General features: G+C 46.0%; 1 protein-coding gene across 1 annotated transcript; it reads right to left on the minus strand.

The window, feature by feature from the left end:
- Window positions 1-212: 212 nt before the first annotated feature.
- On the minus strand, window positions 213-844 carry LOC126215003 (cuticle protein 76-like). Its single transcript, XM_049941629.1, has one exon. The coding sequence runs from the start codon at window positions 842-844 to the stop codon at window positions 257-259; it is 588 nt and encodes a 195-aa protein (XP_049797586.1). The 3' UTR covers window positions 213-256.
- Window positions 845-19,098: the final 18,254 nt, after the last annotated feature.

Genomic DNA, 19,098 nt, shown 5'->3' on the forward strand with positions numbered 1-19,098 from the left:
GAAAAAATTGTTTGTAATATGAAAAACTCCTGTGACCGGCTGAAGACTGAGCCCACTTCAGAAATAAGAACTTGAGAAGTCACAGCCAAATAGTGTTGTCTGTGAAGGTCTGTGTGTAAGGAATGGAACAAGGCAGTACACAAAGAAAGGGACACATTAAAAATGTTATAATTTATTTTACAATAAATTACAAATAAATATAATGCTCTGAATCATCACATCATGACACATCGGAATGCCAGGAGGTGAGGTCAGATTACCAGGCGTAGGCGAGACCCAGACCGTTGCTGTAGGTCATGTGGGCGACGGCGGGGGCTGCGGAGTAGGCGACTCCCAGCAGACCGACGGCGGGGGCGGCGGCCTTTACGACAGCGGGGGCGGCGTAGGCGGCGGGGGCGGCGTAGGCCACAGGGGCGGCAGCCTTGACGACGGCGGGGGCGGCGTAGGCGACGGGGGCGGCGACATGGGCCAGCGCGTCGTTGCTGACGCGCACGTCAGACTTGCTGACGCTGGAGTAGGGCGTGTCGATGGTCTTGGAGTAGGTGGACACCTGTCCCAGGTTGCCGAAGCTCCTCAGGATGTTGGAGTGCTGGGAGGTGATGGCCGCGGGGGCGACGGCGTGGGCGCCGTAGGCGGCGTAAGCGGGGGCGGCGTAGGCGGGGGCGGCGTAGGAGACGGCGGCGGGGGCGGCCAGGTAGCCAGCGCGGGCCACGGCCAGCACGGCGGCGAAGACTGCGAGCTGTAACGTACGGGACAGTCGGTGGTGGCGTCGTACTCGGTATTTGCACGTAGTAACGCTGCGTACTGTGACCATCCCACTTTGCATGGGATCAATCAGACCCATTTCTGACGAAGACCGACGGATTGCTTTACGTACATTTAAAACACTGATATGAAATGATAAATCATCAACAATATTGTCTCCTGCATACTAATTCTTGGGAAATAATCATGAAAATAATCCTGAGCAGTAGTGTGGCATTTTAAACTTCTTAAGATATTCTTTTCCTTGGTCTACTCACGATTTTGGCTCCAATCCATGTAAAAAGAATTGCGTGAAATTTCAGATCAGTAGGATAACGGGCGGGGATGCACATTGGCCTTCAAAATAGGAAAAACCAGAAAAAATAGAACCATTAATTTCGCAATGAATCACACAAGTAAATTTAAATTCATTCATTACAACATGTGAGCACTTGATTACTTCATTGTTTTAACTAAATAAGTGCATATTTCACAGCATCGGTGGCGAGACGACATTAACCCCAAGGAGAGAGAGAGAGAGAGAGAGAGAGAGAGAGAGAGAGAGAGGACAGAGCAAATCCATCCGTAACTTGTTACCACCTGGCTTATCTTTCAGAGTCGATGTGAAGTAGGAGTTCCAGCAGTACAGGATTATTCATGTCTCCAAGGATTCACAAACGAGTACGTGAAAACTACAAGATATACAGAAAACAGACACATTTCAGTGGGAATCTGCAGGCGCGATACGACAATACGGTCTGATAACCTCGTTGTCGATCGCCTACGAAACACAAGCGACAATATGGAGCGGATGATGAGTTACATGTTCCGGCACGACAGCCTCCTACTGATGCGCACTGCAACTACGGCACGGCGCGTAATATGAACTGAAACGTTAAGAGTCAATCTAAGCATTGATACGTGTCATTCAACAGACAATGAGCTAGGACCAAATGCAAAAAACAGTGTATCAAAGTAACTTACATGTAAGCCGATATGTCGTCTACCATGAACTGAAACAAACTTACCTGGCGAAAGCAACGGTATAAAACCACTTCTGTCCGTTTTTAATAAAACTGTACTAGTAATTAACGCCGAAAACAGGAAAGGAATGAAAAACGCTTGTGAAATAACTACACCGCCATTGGCATCCACGAAAACATAGTGTATTGTGCCAAAGAATTTTGTAAGAGGCTTCGAACAAAACTAATAAAATAAATTATGTAGTGCACAGTGCCGTCTTGCGATATTATCTGAATGTATCACACCAAACTTTAATACCTGTAAATAATTTACAGAAACCTACAGATAAGAAATAAATTATTCCGCCCCAGTTAAATAATTTAATGTAATGACTGTAAAAATATATTGTTGGTGTAATGACGCCCTAATAGAAGAGAGGGAAAGTCCAAACGTAACAAGAACCAAATTACTTGGATTGTGGGGAAAGATTAAGGAATTAGGAGTGAGTAGCGTCTGGAGAAATCGGAGAATTAACCTGCTAATGGACATGTGGGTGTGGCGGTTGCTGCAAAACAGCTTGCAGTCATCAGGAAATAAAAAGAATTCACGTGAACTCTCGATGAATGTCAGAATTAAAAGATAAGTCGGTTTGAGAAATGGTAATATCTATGATGAACAACTAGGTATTAGAGGCTATGTAGCCACAGAAGTCTGTGACAGCCCAAAATGTAACTAGGTTCCTAAAATCATGTGACATGGAAAGTTTATCTAAGGCTTCATAGAACTCATTGGACAGAGGTCTCGTAAATTGAAGAGCGAGATCCTGGAACCGCTCTATGAATATTGACAGTCTCTTCAGTAGACTGAAGATTAGTCTGTAGGTTAGTACGTTTCTCGGCTGTTAGTCAACCAACTAATGCGACCCTTATACATCACACTCCGCGTACAAAGTCATAAAGATGGATAACTTTAAAAAATCAAACTACAGCGCTTATTTTGGCACCAATTTTTTTTAAAATTTGAATACAATGTATCGCAGAATCTCTCCTGTAGATTTATGCTTGATGGAGGAATAAACCTTCCCTTTTCCCTGCGCATTGTTTGATTATTAGTGTGAACCTCGACACTGAGATAAGCTATAATGGATATTCTTCGATGTTGAGTGAGATAATTGTCAGCGTGAGCTCTAAAAAGAGGCGACTCTTTGCTTGGCTAATTCATTTTTTCGGCATATTGGTCAGATACAGCCGGTTGGGTAGCAAGTTCGTGGAATGACACCAGACAGGTACCACACTCGACAGGGTTAGCAATCGGGAGCACTTCTGTTACGACGCCAATGCTAACGTACTCCGTTCGACAGCATTCGCCACGTGCTTTTCGGTTGCTGAGTTTGGAAAATGTCTCGTCACACTAAAAAGTAGATGCGGTCCTAAACGACACCTACAGGAAGATAACTGGCTCCCTGAGACCTACTAGAGTGGACATTTATCGGTTACTGTCCCACCAAATGTCAGATCATTCCTGAGCTTGAAAGAAAGGAACAAACATATGAATGACTAGCGTTACCCCCTTCAACTCATGCCAAAAAGGCTTAAATTTAGACGAGGTTTCATATACTCACGACCAGTGCAACCAACTGAATCTTCCATAAAATCGTTATAATAAGAACATCCCCAAGCCGTTATCACAGAGTAAGCTCTGTCCGAGGGCTTCCAACTAGACTGGCGAAACTGGAAAACGTTGAACCGACTTCTTAAGGACGCGGAGCGATCAAAACATAAGTAACAATGGGGACACACAGACACTGACGAGTGTAAGTTTGGTGAAACACAAACAATGGAACACTATAGAAAGTCTTCATGCAATAATAGAAAGTGTCCGTTAGTGTCCGGCTAGAGTGGCCGAGCCGTTCTAGGCGCTACGGTCGCAGGTTCGAATCCTGCCTCGGGCATGGATGTGTGTGATGTCCTTAGGTTAGTTAGGTTTAAGTAGTTCTAACTTCTAGGGGACTGATGACCTCACAAGTTAAGTCCCATAGTGCTCAGAGCCATTTGAACCATCTTTTTGTCCGTTAGTGGATGCACCCAGAGATTGTACTCAAGAGGACCTTCTGAATTATACCAAGACAGCTGCAGCTTACACCAAATTCTGCTATAACTCTGATAAATTTCGTATTGTTGATTTTGTAGCTTTTTATTTGATTAGTATGTTTTATATAAAAATACCCATTTTGCATCTTAAATTATGTACTTATCTTTTTCCAGTTGCTATATATTTTGTAACTTTGTACACGATAATGAATTACATGGTCTTCTTGGATGTAGACTGTCTTCATGGTATTATGTAAACTAGGAAGATGAACAGTGAAAGCCCATATACTCATCTGAGCAATTCGAGATCTCGAAAAATAAAGGTGGAGAGAGATTCAACAGGCGGATCACAATCAACACAGTCGCCTGGCCTCGATCTACAAAATGCGATGTAACTTTAGTGAATGGCTCATAGTCTGGCAACCAGGAAAGATTTAGAGTCACATCTCCTCATGACGGTCAAATACTGATTGCGTAAACGCTTCTCGCCAACAGGTTCCAATAAGCTAACTGTCGATTGACAGATGTTGTACTACCGTGCGTCAAGTGCGTCAACGACAGACGTGAAGATTGACCAATGACATATAGAGAAAAGACGCAGAAGTTTTGCTCCAGATATGAGTATTCTCTAGTAATAAACTCAGAATATAAAATTAAATACTTTTCTGGCAATGTTGGAAGCATAAGACTACCACCGTCATCACAAAAGAAGACAATGGTGTCATTGTATTCCTCCGAGGACATCCCCAGTAAATAGTCGTAAAAGTCCACTCTTTCTATATTCTGAGCCGTGTCTGGGGGGAAAGTAATTTGGTATACCTCATTTCTGTTGATATTTACTGACGAAGCATATCGAATTTTTTTAAAAGTAGAATGGGAAGAAACAAACTATCCAAAGGTACTTCGTCGCGGCTTCCATCACCAGGTTTCAGTGAGGTAAAGATTTCAAAGACTAGTCTTCAGGAAAATTATGGGGTTTCTAAGTAAACTGGAGAACGGAAAACGAATTGGTTGCAACTGCATCTATGGAACCGTCTCGGGATTTGTCTGACTTGATTTTGGGAAAGTCAGGATAGCGATGTGAAAGGAAGCGAGTGATTTCACATGTGTGCCTCTTTGGTCGATATCTGTTACGGGGAATATCCTGAGGAGATTCCCTTAGAGCTTGAAACTTCATATTGTACCACTACAAAATTAGAAGTGGGAAAACAGTCGGTTGGTTATCGGATTCAAAATGGTTCAAATGTCTCTGAGCACTGTGGGACTTAACTTCTGAGGTCATCAGTCCCCTAGAACTACTTAAACCTAACTAACCTACGGACATCACACACATCCATGCCCGAGGCAGGATTCGAACCTGCGACCGTAGCGGTCGCGCGGTTCCAGACTGTAGCGCCTAGAACGGCTCGGCCACCCTGGCCGGCCGGTTATCGGACTTCAGTAAAATATGTGGTATCGATAGCTAAGATACCACTGCTTAAGTTCAAGTACTTAAGTTGGCACTACGACCGACACCGACGGTAGCGCCCTCTAGCAGGCGCTGTGCAGAGCTACAAGCTCTGCTGCAGATTCACCCATTTCATCAAGAGGAAACGGCCGGGACACTTCACTTGCTATTGAGACTATGTACTACTTACGACGGGCCTAAGGCTTCGCACCTCAGTGCAAAGTTATGTATTCAGTTAATATTGTGATATAGGAAAACCATTTCTAAGAGCAGTACCGAGAGATTTTCACCTTTTCCTGCTCCTACTCACTTACTGCATTCGGCCAACCTTTCAGTTTTCAGGAGCGGACCCACGTGCCGCCTTCCAGGAGGGATAAAATAAACAGTTGACAGAGAAGTTTGGTTTTTCACTCAAGCGATGGCTTGTATTCAGTGGGTGACAAGCTATAGCTGTAGATACGGTGGTCAAGAAACATTAAATGAGACGCGACGAAAGAAGCACAAAGCACAGTTGCTAGCTGCACGATCCACGATCCACGAGACAAAGAGGTAGCGCAGGTTTCCATCCAAAGTAGGCAACGGGCTCTATTATGGTGCAGTGCGACCAAGTGGTGTTGCTACGGCAGCGGCAGGTCCGGCGCTCTTACCTTGAACATGATGTGAGTGGTGGTCAGAGCGAATCTGGAGAGGAGCGCGCCCGCCATGCGTTTATATACGTCTGGCCGCGCCTGGCTGTTTCGTCACCTGCCGTGCGCAAGGTCCTGCCGCGGCTCACCTCGTGGCCATGCATGCGCCTCCGCCGCGCCCCACCTCCCAGCACTGCCCCTAAACCAGACCTTCCATACCACAACACGAAACTGTCTCCCAAAGTACGGTCGGAACCTCTAGTATTGTCCCTATTTCGACTTCCTCTATTCTCTTATTTCATGTGGCCTTCCAGTGAAAACTATAATCGTGCGTTTGGCATATAGTATTTCAAAATAACTGGTAAACAAAAAGGACTAATCTCATCATGATCGTCATCATGATCGTCATCATGATCGTCATCATGATCGTCATCATGATCGTCATCATAGTAACGATTATTGCCATCACGATTATCGTCATAATCGTCAACGTCATCATTATCAAGAATCAGCATCTTTAGTCTATAGAAATCTACTATCGCAAGACTGTTCCATACTTTACAACCTGCAGCGAAACGTATTCGTAATCCTACTATTTATTTTCTAATCACACCTTTCCAACTTAAACTACGCCATCGTCTCGATATTTTCACACATTCTCAGATCACTAAAGTACTTGCTCTCCCCATTCACTATCTGTTAAACTCGGAATGCTTTTATTATTCACATCTAAACGATGGCATTCATTTTTTGTGTGTACCACCCTTTTTATGAAACTACAGAAATTTGTTCGAAAAAATTAGGTTTTTCCAAATATAGAAACTGTCCCAAGGTACGAGGGTCACTCGAAAAGAAATGCACACCATTTTTTTAATCCATATTTTATTCTACATGTTTGAACATGTAGGAACAATATTTTCATTTCTCCACATAATTTCCATCCCTCTCAATTGCCTTACGCCATCTTTGAACCAGCGCCTGTATACCCGCACGGTAAAATTCTGGACCAATATGTTGGAGCCACTGTTTGGCACCATGCACAAGGGAGTCATCATCTTCAAACCTTGTTCCACGAAGAGAGTCTTTCAGTTTCCCAAAGAGATGATAGTCACATGGAGCCAGGTCAGGAGTGTAAGGGGGGTGTTTCAGTGTTGTCCATCAGAGTTTTGTGATCGCTTCCATGGTTTTTTTGCTGACATGTGGCCGTGCATTGTCGTGCAACAGCAAAACATCCTGCTTTTGCCGATGTGGTCGAACACGACTCAGTCGAGCTTGAAGCTTCTTCACTGTCGTCACATATGGATCAGAATTTATGGTGGTTCCACTTGGCATGATGCCCACAAGCAAGATTCCTTCGGAATCGAAAAACACGGTAGCCGTAACTTTTCCAGCAGAAGATGTGGTTTTTAATTTTTTTTCTTGGGTGAATTTGCATGATGCCACTCCATTGATTGCGTCTTCGTCTCTGGTGAAAAATGATGGAGCCACGTTTCATCACCTGTCACAATTCTTCCAAGAAATTCATCTCCACCATTCTCGTACTGTTCCAAAAGTTCGCTGCATACCGTTTTTCTTGTTTCTTTGTGAGCCACTGGCAACATCCTGGGAACCCACCTGGCACAAACCTTTTTAAACCCAACACTTTCAGTATTCTGCAAACACTTCCTTCCCCTATCCCAACGTAGCGTGACAATTCGTTCACTGTGATGCGTCTGTCAGCAGTCACCAATTCGTTAACTCTCTGCAGATTGTCTGGAGTTTGTCCAGTACGAGGCCAGCCGCTGCGAGGACAATCCTCAATACTGCCGTGCCCGCTTTCATCACGTAACCTAATTGCCCACCGACTAACTGCACTGCAATCGACAGCAGCATTTCTATACACCTTTTGCAACCTCTTGTGGATGTTTCCCACTGTCTCGTTTTCACAGCACAGGAATTCTATGACAGCACGTTGCTTCTGACGAACGTCAAGTGTAGCAGCCATGTTGAAGACATGCTGTGACGGCGCCACTCACGGGAACAGGTTGAACTAAGTTTGAAAACAAGCGAGAAGGATGTATCTACACACTGTAAATCTGTATTTTTACAAAAATAGTACGCATTTCTTTTAGAGTGATCCTCGTACGACATGTTCAAGCATCTAGCAACAGGTATTCTATTGAACTTCATAAAAGTTCTAGAGCCGGCCGGTGTGGCCGAGCGGTTCAAGGCGCTACAGTCTGGAACCGCGCGACCGCTACGGTCGCAGGTTCGAATCCTGCCTTGGGCATGGATGTGTGTGTTGTCCTTAGGTTAGTTAGGTTTAAGTAGTTCTAAGTTCTAGGGGACTGATGACCTTAGAAGTTAAGTCCCATAGTGCTCAGAGCCATTTGAACCATTTGAAAAGTTCTAGACGAGTACTGTATTTCGGAATGAAATTTTCACTCTGTAACTGAGTGTGCGCTGATATTATGCGCTGATATAAAACTCCCTGGCCGAGACTCGAACTCGGGACCTTTGCTTTTTTTTCCCAGGACAGCCTGCCTTCCAAGTTTCGCAGGAGAGCTTCTGTGAGTTTTGGAACGTAGGTTATTAGGTACTGGGGAAAATAATGCCGTGAGGACGGGTTGTGATTTGTGCTTGGGTAGCTCAGTTGACGGAACATTTGACCTCAAAGGACCAAGGTCCCAATCTCGAGTATCAGGCGGGCACACAGTTTTAACTTCCCAGGAAGTTTGAGTACTATATTTTGTTACGGCGTGACGACAAGTGCCAGCACGGCGATGCAGAACGGAAGAACAGAGAAGGCTGTGATACAACGTTAGCCCATAGTACGCTGATTACGCCGGCACCAAGACATGAGCGGCCTCTACTCGAAGACAATATAAGTGCCGTACCGGCTAGCCGTCATACAAACGCTATACCAGTGACTTGTGATCTGTATTGTTTTGCTTGTATTCAATTTGTATAAACTGAAGGACACTGATTATTTGCATGTCGCCATTTGCTTGCGGCACACCTTTGTGAATACGCACTGTTAAGTGTTGTCAATTTAATTTGTTGTAATAAACTCCATTAACCCGATTTGCTTGAATTGTTGTCAAGCAACCCGAGAAAACAGCTTCCTAGCCACTCTATATTAGATGAGTGGACAGATAAAACATATTTAACAGCGCATCTGTTACATTATTACTCTACTACACGACAATGGCAAGTCAGTGAGTCAAATTAAGTAGAAGTATTATCAAAAAACCATTTACAAGTTAAATATCGATACCTTCCGGAATACAAGATATTGAAAACTAACACAAGATTCTATTTTCGTTACAGATAAAATTGTTAAGGCGTTAAAGAAAGTCTGTTTATTTCAGATATCACTTTTTCGATTGTAGAAGAAGTTCTGTTTCTAAATACAAGATAGTGGAAAAACAGACAAAGTGTGATTTAACCTTCCACACGTAACATAAGTAGTTTTGACAATAAAAACAGTTTTACCCTCCACAAAATGCTGTAACTGAAGAATTAAAAAACACTTCCAAATAACTTTAAGACATGATAGTTATACAACACTTAAATATGTAGAGCTCAAAATACATTGACGGAGAAAAATCGGAACACCAAAAAATAATTAATGTAGAGCAATGAAATTTAGGGAATACATTTTTCTAAGTAACACGTGTAAGTGGTTAACATTGCAAGGTCGGAGGTCAATGTAAGCGCTAGATAAGCCATTGCAAATGTGAAATACTGGTAGGTTAACAATCGGTGTAACCGCCATAATATTGAAAGTAAGCATGCAGAAGTATATGCATTATGTTGTATAGGTGCTGGACGTCAGTTTGTGAGATGGAGTTCCATGCCTGTTGTATTTAGTCTGTCGATATAGGGACGGGTAGTGCTGGTTGTGGGTGGCGCTGGAGTTGTCTCCCTATGGTGTCCCATATGTGTTGGATTTGAGACGTATCTGGTGATGGAGCCAGCCGAGGCAAAAGGTTAGGTTAGTGTTTTTTAACGTCCCGTCGACGACGAGGTCATTAGAGACGGAGCGCAAGCTCGGGTTAGGGAAGGATGGGGAAGGAAATCGGCCGTGCCCTTTCAAGGGAACCAGCCCGGCATTTGCCTGAAACGATTTAGGGAAATCACGGAAAACCTAAATCAGGATGGCTGGAGACGGGATTGAACCGTCGTCCACCCGAATGCGAGTCCAGTGTGCTAACCACTGCGCCACTTCGCTCGGTTCGAGGCAAAATGTCGACACTATAGAGAGTATTGGGTTACAAGAGCGGTATGTGGGCCAGCGTTATCCTGTTGGAGAACACCCTCTGGCAGCTGTTCGTGAATGGCAACACAACAGACTGAATCACCAGACTGACGTAAAAATTGGCAGAGTGCTCCTGCCGTTATACGAAATCGCTCCCCAAACCATAACTACAGGTGTAGGTCCAGCGTAGCTAGCACGTCCAGAGGTTCGTTGGAGGCCCTCACCTGGCCTCGTTCTAACCAACACACGCCATCAGTGGCACCGAGGCAGAACCAACTTCAATCAGAAAACACAGACCTCCACCCTGCTCTCTAATAGGCTCTCTCAAAGGGTGCTCGGAGATATCCTTGAAGTAACAGATTTGTCACATTCTTCGTGCTCGAAACTCTTGTACACAGAGCCCACACCATCTCCGACAGGGACAGTCTCCAACAAGAATTGGACCATCTGATGACCGTGTTTCGGAGGAACGGTTACAAGGAAGGGCAAATTCGGAAGGCTCTACATCCCACATCTGCAGCACCGGCGGAAACTGAGGATGAACCTCAGGAGGAGGCGGCCTTGGCTATTATTCCGTTTTGTGGGGCCTTATCCGGAAAAATTGGACGCATTTTACGTAAACACCAACTGAAAACCATCTTCCGTACTCCAACCAAAACCAAGAGCCTTTTTGGTAGTGCCAAGGACAATCTTGGTCTACGTAAATCAGGGGTTTATCAGATACCTTGCCAATGCGGTAGTGTATACATACGTCAGACCATTCGTACCATTGACGACCGATGCCGAGAACATCAACAGCACACTAGATTGCAACAGCCCAGTAAGTCGGCAATCGCTGAGCATTGCCTGTCGGATCTCCACAGCGTGGATTATGACCAAACCAAAGACCTGACACAAATACTGGGACTGTGTCATCAAAGAAGCCATAGAGATTAGAGTAAGGGAGCCACAACTAAATCGTGACAGCGGTTACATCCTTAGCAAGGCGTGGAACCCGCGATCACCCAGATTAAGAAGAAAAAGGATATTTCCCAGAGTGTACCGACTTCGGGGGAGGAGGGAAGAATAACGAGAGCGGTGCCGGCAGACCCTCCTGAACGAGAAGTCCTAGGATGCAGCGCCCAGACGGCGGGAGAACGGACGCTGTACTTGGACCGCGCGTGGCGCGGACCGCACCGACTCATAGGAAGCGCCTGAGGGAGGAGGGAGATTGTCCTATATAAACCTGGCGCCGGCCCACCGCCGGTCAGTACATCAGCGCAACTGATGATGGCAACGTGGTCGATTGCCGAAATATTGTGTCCTATGCACACTCATACCAGGCTTTTCACCCGAGATTTATTTCGTCAGATTTGTAACAGTTCGTTACGTTACTAAGGTGCCAACAGTTGCTCAAGTTGCTGCTGCTGCTACAGATGCAGTACGATGTGTCACAGCCATACGCCGAACACGATGGTCTTCTCTCTCGGTAGTATGGCCGTCTGGGGCCCGGTCTTCTTGCGACCGTGTATTGTCGCGACCACCTCTGCCAGCAATCATGTACAGTGGCTGCATCCCTGCCGAGGCTTTCTGCAATATCGCAGAAGGAACGTCCTGCTTCTTGTAGCCCTATTACAAGACCTCGTTCAAACTCAGTGAGATAGTGGTAATGGCGTCTAACGGCTTAAAGGCATTCTTGGCTAACATCAACTCACCACGTCCAATCTAAAAAGTAACTAACGCTCACGACCGTTACAGCGCCTATTGAAAGCAAACTTGATTTGGACCCTCACAGTGGCGCTACTAGTGACACTCTTATCTGAATGGCGTGATATTTGAATAGGCATAATCTTTAAGATGTAGAAACAGGCCTATCAATTTTCGTTAATTTCCCACAATTCTTTCCTGGTGTTGCGCCTTTTTGTATCCGTGTATTTACAAACACTCGACAAACACAACCTCAAGCCTCACAACAACTAAGACAGTAGAAAACGCTGTAAACAGGTTATGGCGCTATCCTGCATGCATTACTGCAAGTGGTTCTAAAGTCTCTCTCTAGATCGAAACACCGACTTGAACTTTGAGTCCCTAGCTACGCTGTCCCTCAGGTACTCTCTCTTCCCTGTAATATTAATTAAGTCGTAGATATATATGTCCGTGGGTGACAGGAAAAAGATAGTAAACAGGTGGTGGTGTTCTTAGAAAATTTCCAAATTATACATCTGATGTGAGTGAAACGGAAAGTTTCAGACGATGAGATTTATGGCAATGAGACAGGAACGTTCATTGCCAAATACCATTAATCGCAGCAAAGAATGGAGAGCTTCTAGTTGGAAACTACCGAGGCAGCAAGGAAGAGCGAAAAACAAAATGGATTCATAGAATGGTTTGGATCCGATAGTTAAACCAAGTATTAGCAATGACAAAATTATGCCCTGTGCAAAATTATACCAGACGGCTTCTCTTTCATTCGTTTCCCCCAGACCATATTCACCTACTATTTTTCCTTCACTTCCTTTACCTACTACTGAATTCCCATCCCCCATCAGAATTAAATTTTCGTCTCCTTTAACTATATGAATAATTTCTTTTGTCTCATCGTACGCTCATCATCATCTGCAGAACTAGTCGGCATGTAAACTAGGACTGCTGTGGTAGGCGTGGGCTTCCTTTCTGTCTTGGCTACGGTAATGCGTTCACTATGCTGTTCATATTAGCTTACCGCTGTCCTATTTTCTTATTCATTATTAAACCCACTCCTGCCTTACCTCTATCTGACTTCGAATTTATAACCCTGTACTCCTTTTCCTCCTGCCACCGAACTCTGCTAATTCCCATTATACGTAAATTCAACCTATCCATTTCGCTTTTTAAATTTTCTAACCTACCTGCCTGATTAAGGACTCTAACATTCGACGCTCCTATCCGGAGAATGTCAGTTTTGTTTCTCCTTATGACTGCATCCATCTGAGTAGCCACTCCCGAAGATCAGAATGGGGGATTATTTTATCTCCGGAATACTTTAGCCACGAAGATGCCATCATCGTTTAACCATGCAGTAGAGCTGCATGTCCTCGTGAAAAATTACGGCTGTAGTTTTCTCTTGCTTTCAGCCGTTCTCAGGACCAGCACAGTAAGTAAAGCCGCCTTGGTTGGTATAACAAGGCCAGATCAGTCAACCATTCACACAGTTGCCCTGCAACTACTGAAAAGGCTGCTGCCCCTCTTCAGAAAACACACATTTGTCTGGCCCGTTAACAGACAGCCCCCACCACCCAACCGTTGTGTGTAACTACGGTACGGCTATCCGTATGACTGAGGCAGGCAAGCCACCCCACCGACGAAAAGGTTCATGGTTCATTGGGGGATGATGTAATTATGACTGTAAAAAAGTTGAAATACTGTACGGGACATGTAGGCAGGCTGATAGAGGGCAAATGGACAAGGGAAGTTTTCGCCTGGTTTGAAGAAAGTACTGAGACGGGTACACCGATGAGCCAAAACGTTATGACGACTGCCCATGGCAAGGTTGAATGCCTTCTAGTAGTGTTGTAGGCACGTGACACAGTAACGAAAGAATATAAGCAAAAAAGACGAATGGGCAGTCATTATAGATAAGATACTAGTCCGCAAATGCAGAAATCATTGATATAAACGGTTTTGACAAAGGGCACATTGTTATGGCCCTGCGGATCGAAACGAGAATCTCTGAAATGGTGAAACTGGTCATCTCTTGGTGTACTGCTGTCGTGAACACCTATGGAAAGTGGTTGAAAAACGAAGTAACGTTTGGGCCGAATGGTACTGGACGACCACGTCGCATTCCAGAACGTCGAGGTCTGAGAATATCCCACTGTGTAATCCAGGATAGCCAGCGATCTGTGGTAGGTCTGACGACAGAGTACAATGCTGGTGCAGGCGCAAATGTCTCGGAACACACCGTTCAAGGGCCATTGTTCATGGGGCTCCACCTCACACGACCCCACGTGTTCCTATGTTGTGCCTAGGACGTTGTCAGTTACGGTTGCAATGGGCACAGAATAATTGATTTTTTCCCCGTGGACCAATAGAAACGTGTCGCCTGTCGAATGAATAGCATTTTTGTTACACCAGGTCGATGGCTGGGTCCTTACACGCCGTCATCCAAGCGAACTGCCGCACGAAACGTGCACTGCAGGCCAGTGAGGACAGAATAATGCTATTGGGTCCATTGGGTTGGCCGTTTATGGGACGTGTGGTAGTACTCGAACACACCACGACAGGAGTGAACCACGTGAGCCTGCAGTGCGGGCCACCTGCATCCATTATTTGTTGACGTCTTCTCTGATGGCGATGACATCTTCCAGCAGGGTAACACAAGGCCAGAATCATGGTGCAGTGGTCTGAGAAGCATGATAGTGAATTCACATTTATGTCTTATCCAGCAAATGATCCTGATACGCACCTGCTGGAACATATATGGGGAGCCAGCTGCGTGCCTGTAAATCACCGCCCCGTAACTTGCAGTAATTTCTTGACCTGTGCGTGGACATATGGTGCCTGACACTTCTGGAATCCTGTCAAGGGCTCGTAGAATCTATGCCAAGCAGAATCTCTGTTGTACCGTGTTTGAAAAGTGGAAGAACACAATATTGAACAGGTGGTTATGTGTATTCTTGTTAATAGTTTGGCGATACATTCAGGGTACAATCAAGGATATATTATAACTATATAACATAGTTTGCACAGCCACCTATCAGAAATTCTTTCTTTTTTTCTTTCACTTAGGCCTTTATCCCGCAATTGCGCAGGGTCGGAATGGCTACCATCGGATTTGGCAAAGTTAATGTTAAGGGGTGGCCGGATGCCCTTCCTGCCGCCACCCCATACCCCCCAGGACGGAACCAGTGTACCCCAGCTGTCTGCACATAGTGTAATCCATGGAATAGTGTGAATGTGTTCAGATGTCTGCGAGTTGTGTAACTGAGGCGGAACGTGAGTACCAGCCCAGTATCCACCTAATGGGATGTGGAAAACCGCCTAAAAACCATATTCAGGCTGGCCGACACACCGGCCTTCGTCGTTAATCCGCCGGGCGGATTCGATCGGGAGCCGGCGCGCCTACCTGAGTCCAGAAAGCAGAGCATTAGCGCTCTCCACTAACCTGGCTGGTCAGTCACCTATCAGAAATAACTCATAAAAAATAAGAAAACTAGTGTTCCTGCAAAATAATAATAATAATAATAATAATAATAATAATAGTCAAGGGAAAACACACTAAACAAGAAGATTACATATTGGATAACCACAGCGACTGCATAGAAGCGATGGAAAAAACGGATGCCTATAAATATCTAGGATACAGACAAAAAATAGGAATAGATAATACAAATATTAAAGAAGAACTAAAAGAAAAGTATAGACAAAGACTAACAAAAATACTGAAAACAGAATTGACAGCAAGAAACGAGACAAAAGCTATAAATACTTATGCCATACCAATATTGACCTACTCATTTGGAGTAGTGAAATGGAGTAACACAGACCTAGAAGCACTCAATACACTTACACGATCACAATGCCACAAATATAGAATACATCACATACATTCAGCAACAGAAAGATTCACATTAAGCAGAAAGGAAGGAGGAAGGGGATTTATCGACATAAAAAACCTACATTATGGACAGGTAGACAATTTAAGAAAATTCTTTCTAGAACGAGCAGAAACTAGCAAAATACACAAGGCAATCACTCATATAAATACATGTGCTACACCACTGCAATTTCATAACCACTTCTACAACGCTTTAGATCACGTAACATCAACAGATACGAAGTGTTGTGTCGATTCCCTAAGGTCTCGACACAATGAGTGGCTAGGTGCACGCGAAACTAACGCAGACGGGCGTAAATTCTGAAACAGGAGACTGGATGAAAAACTATAAAGAAAAGAAGAGAGATTGTCATATACTTAACTTTAATGTAGTCTTGTTCTTGTTGAAATACATCTCTTGCATAGTAGTAAGCAATTAGCAATGATACACATGGCGCCTTGCTAGGTAGTAGCGATGGACTAGCTGAAGGCTATTTAATCTGTCTCTCGGCAAATGAGAGGAAGACTTGATACGTCTTGTCGCAAGCTATGTCGTCCGTACAACTGGGGCGAGGTCAAGTCCGTGTCTTGTGACCTGCCCTGTGGTGGCGCTACGTTTGCGAATACACAGTGGCGACACGCGGGTCCGACATGTACTACAGGACCGCGGCCGATTTAAGTTACCACCTAGCAAGTGTGGTGTCTAGCGGTGACACCACATTCCTCCCCCGCAAATCGGCGAACGGTCGTGAGATAAGGCTTCCGCCCGCCGTGGGGAGGACCCCATGTTGACGTATGCGATGAGGTGGGGAGCCTAACAACAGGCGAGGCTGTGCCACCCGCACCCGGCCATTCGGTCCGAGGGGAGCTAGGAAACGCCTGCAAACCTAGTCCAGGGTGCACGGCAACATGAGGTGTATGCGCACGTAATGAGACAGAAGGGTCGACCTCCATGTGGTCGGAGCACCCGACGGGCGAAGACGACATCTGGTCCGGAGCGGGCAAGAGGTCCATGGCGGAGGACGGCTGGTCACGGGAAGCAAGCGGCGGCGCGTGACCCAGGGAGGCGCGAGGCGGCTGCAGCGAAGCGTCCGCTGCTGGCGGCGCCGGCGGCGGCTGCGGCGGCGCGACGCCATGAGGCAAAATGGAAGGCATCGTCGGTAACACCTGGGGATGAGGCGAGCCAGTAGATGGGTCCCCAAGGCGCTGACCGGACGGCTCCGTCGCTGAAAGCAGACGGGGAGCGGCAGAACCCAGGCGACGACAGAGGCGCAGCTGATTGAGATGCCGACGCACCTCACCAGAGGCCCCCAAAACCAAATACATCGCGCGGCCGAGGCAGCGAAGAATGCGCCCTGCGAGCCAACGCTGTGAACCGCGATAGTTGCGATAATAGACAACGTCGCCAGGAGCAAAAGCAGGAGTCTGCCGCTGCACCGGAACCTGATGTGGCGGATGCAGCAAAGACATCAGAGTTCGATGAGGACGACCATGGAGCAATTCAGCCGGCGATCGACCATCGCGAGGCTGAGAGCGATACGAAGACAAAAAGAGCAACAAAGCGTCCTCCCGAGAATGCGACTCTTTCAATTTCAACATCTGGGACTTGAAAGTCCGGACCAATCGTTCAGCGGCACCGTTTGACTGAGGCGAAAACGGCGCGGATGTCAGATGTTGAATACCATTGGCCTTGCAGAACGACTGAAATTCTGCGGACATGAATTGTGGGCCATTGTCGGAAACAATAGTCTGCGGAAGACCTTCAATGCAAAAGATAGCAGACAAGGCTTGGATGGTGGCAGAAGACGTCGTGGAAGACATCCGGACAACAAAAGGAAAAGTACTGAAAGCATCGACCACAACCAACCATCGAGCATTCCAGAATGGACCAGCAAAATCGATGTGCAAGCGTTGCCAAGGGGAAGTGGCTTTCGGCCATGCAAAGAATTTCCGCGGCGGTGCGGATTGTTGTTCGGCACACGCCACGCAAGAGGAGCACATATTCGTAATCGCAGCATCGATTCCGAACCAAGTACAGTGCTGTCGAGCAAGGTGTTTAGTTCGCACTATACCCCAATGTCCTTGGTGAAGAAGCCGTAAGACAGAGGACTGTAACGAACGTGGGACCACGACTCGGGATTGATCATTATCGGAACGCAACAACAAAACACCACGTCGGACAAAAAGTCTCTCCTTGTGAGCAAAAAAACGGCGAACCAAAGGATCCTCGATCCGTGACTTTGACAAGGGCCATTGCGTAGCAACAAAACGCAAAACGGAAGCAAGGACAGGGTCAGCAGCTGTGGCAGTAGCTACACGACGAAAATCAATCGGAAACGATGCGACCACGTCATCGGCTTCCGAATCAATGAACATGCAAGCAAGTTCGGAAGAATCGAATGCTTTATCCTCAGCAACAGGCAAACGGGACAACGCATCAGCGTTGCCGTGCTTAGCAGTGGACCGATACAAGATATCGTAGCGGTACTGCGAGAGAAAAAGTGACCAGCGAATGAATTTCTGCGCTGTACGTGGAGGTACAGGCTTGTTCGGATGAAAAAGCGATGTCAAAGGCTTGTGGTCCGTGATTATGGTAAAGTGACGACCATACAAGAAATCATGGAACTTTGTTACACCAAACACAAGAGCCAAAGCTTCCTTCTCTATGTGTGAATAATTTCTTTGCGCAGAGGAGAGCAATTTGGACGCAAAGGCAATAGGGCGATCATGCGAGCCATCTTTGTGCGCAAGCACAGCACCGATCCCGAAAGCCGATGCATCTACCATCAACAAAAGGGGTTTTCGGGGATCGAATGGCGTAAGGCAAGTATTTGAAAGTAACGCCGATTTCAACTGGCGAAAGGCGCGGTCGCATTCCGTCGTCCAGACGAACGGAACACCTTTACGGCGTAAGCGATGAAGCGGAGCTGAAATGGAAGAAGCATTGCACACAAACCTATGATAATAATTTACCTTACCCAGCACACTCTGCAGCTGTTTTAAGTTCTGCGGTGACGGCAAGTCCTGAATGGCACGAAGGTGCTCTGGACTCGGATGTATACCTTGGGCATTTATGACATGCCCCAGGTACGGTAAGTCACGAGCAAAAAACACACATTTGTCCTTCCTCAAGCGAAGACCATTCTGACGCAAGACCTGAAATAATGTCCGGAGATTCTGCAAATGTTCGGCTTCTGTCTTTCCTGAGATCATAATATCGTCCAGATAGTTCGCAGCAGTAGGGACCGACGCACAAATAGTTTGTAAATATTGCTGAAATAAAGCAGGGGCGGATGCACACCCGAATGGCAGTCTTTTGAAGCGATACAAGCCAAGATGCGTGTTTACCACCAAGACGCGCTGGGATTCTTCGTCCACAGGTATTTGCAAGTACGCATCTGCTAGGTCCAATTTTGAAAAATATTTTCCCGGGC

The sequence above is a fragment of the Schistocerca nitens genome, chromosome 12, assembly GCF_023898315.1.
Source record: "Schistocerca nitens isolate TAMUIC-IGC-003100 chromosome 12, iqSchNite1.1, whole genome shotgun sequence".
Taxonomy (NCBI): Eukaryota; Metazoa; Arthropoda; class Insecta; order Orthoptera; family Acrididae; genus Schistocerca; species Schistocerca nitens.

Coding starts and splice junctions, on each gene's coding strand:
- LOC126215003 (XM_049941629.1), bottom strand. CDS start 844: ATGGGTCTGATTGATCCCATGCAAAGTGGGATGGTCACAGTACGCAGC.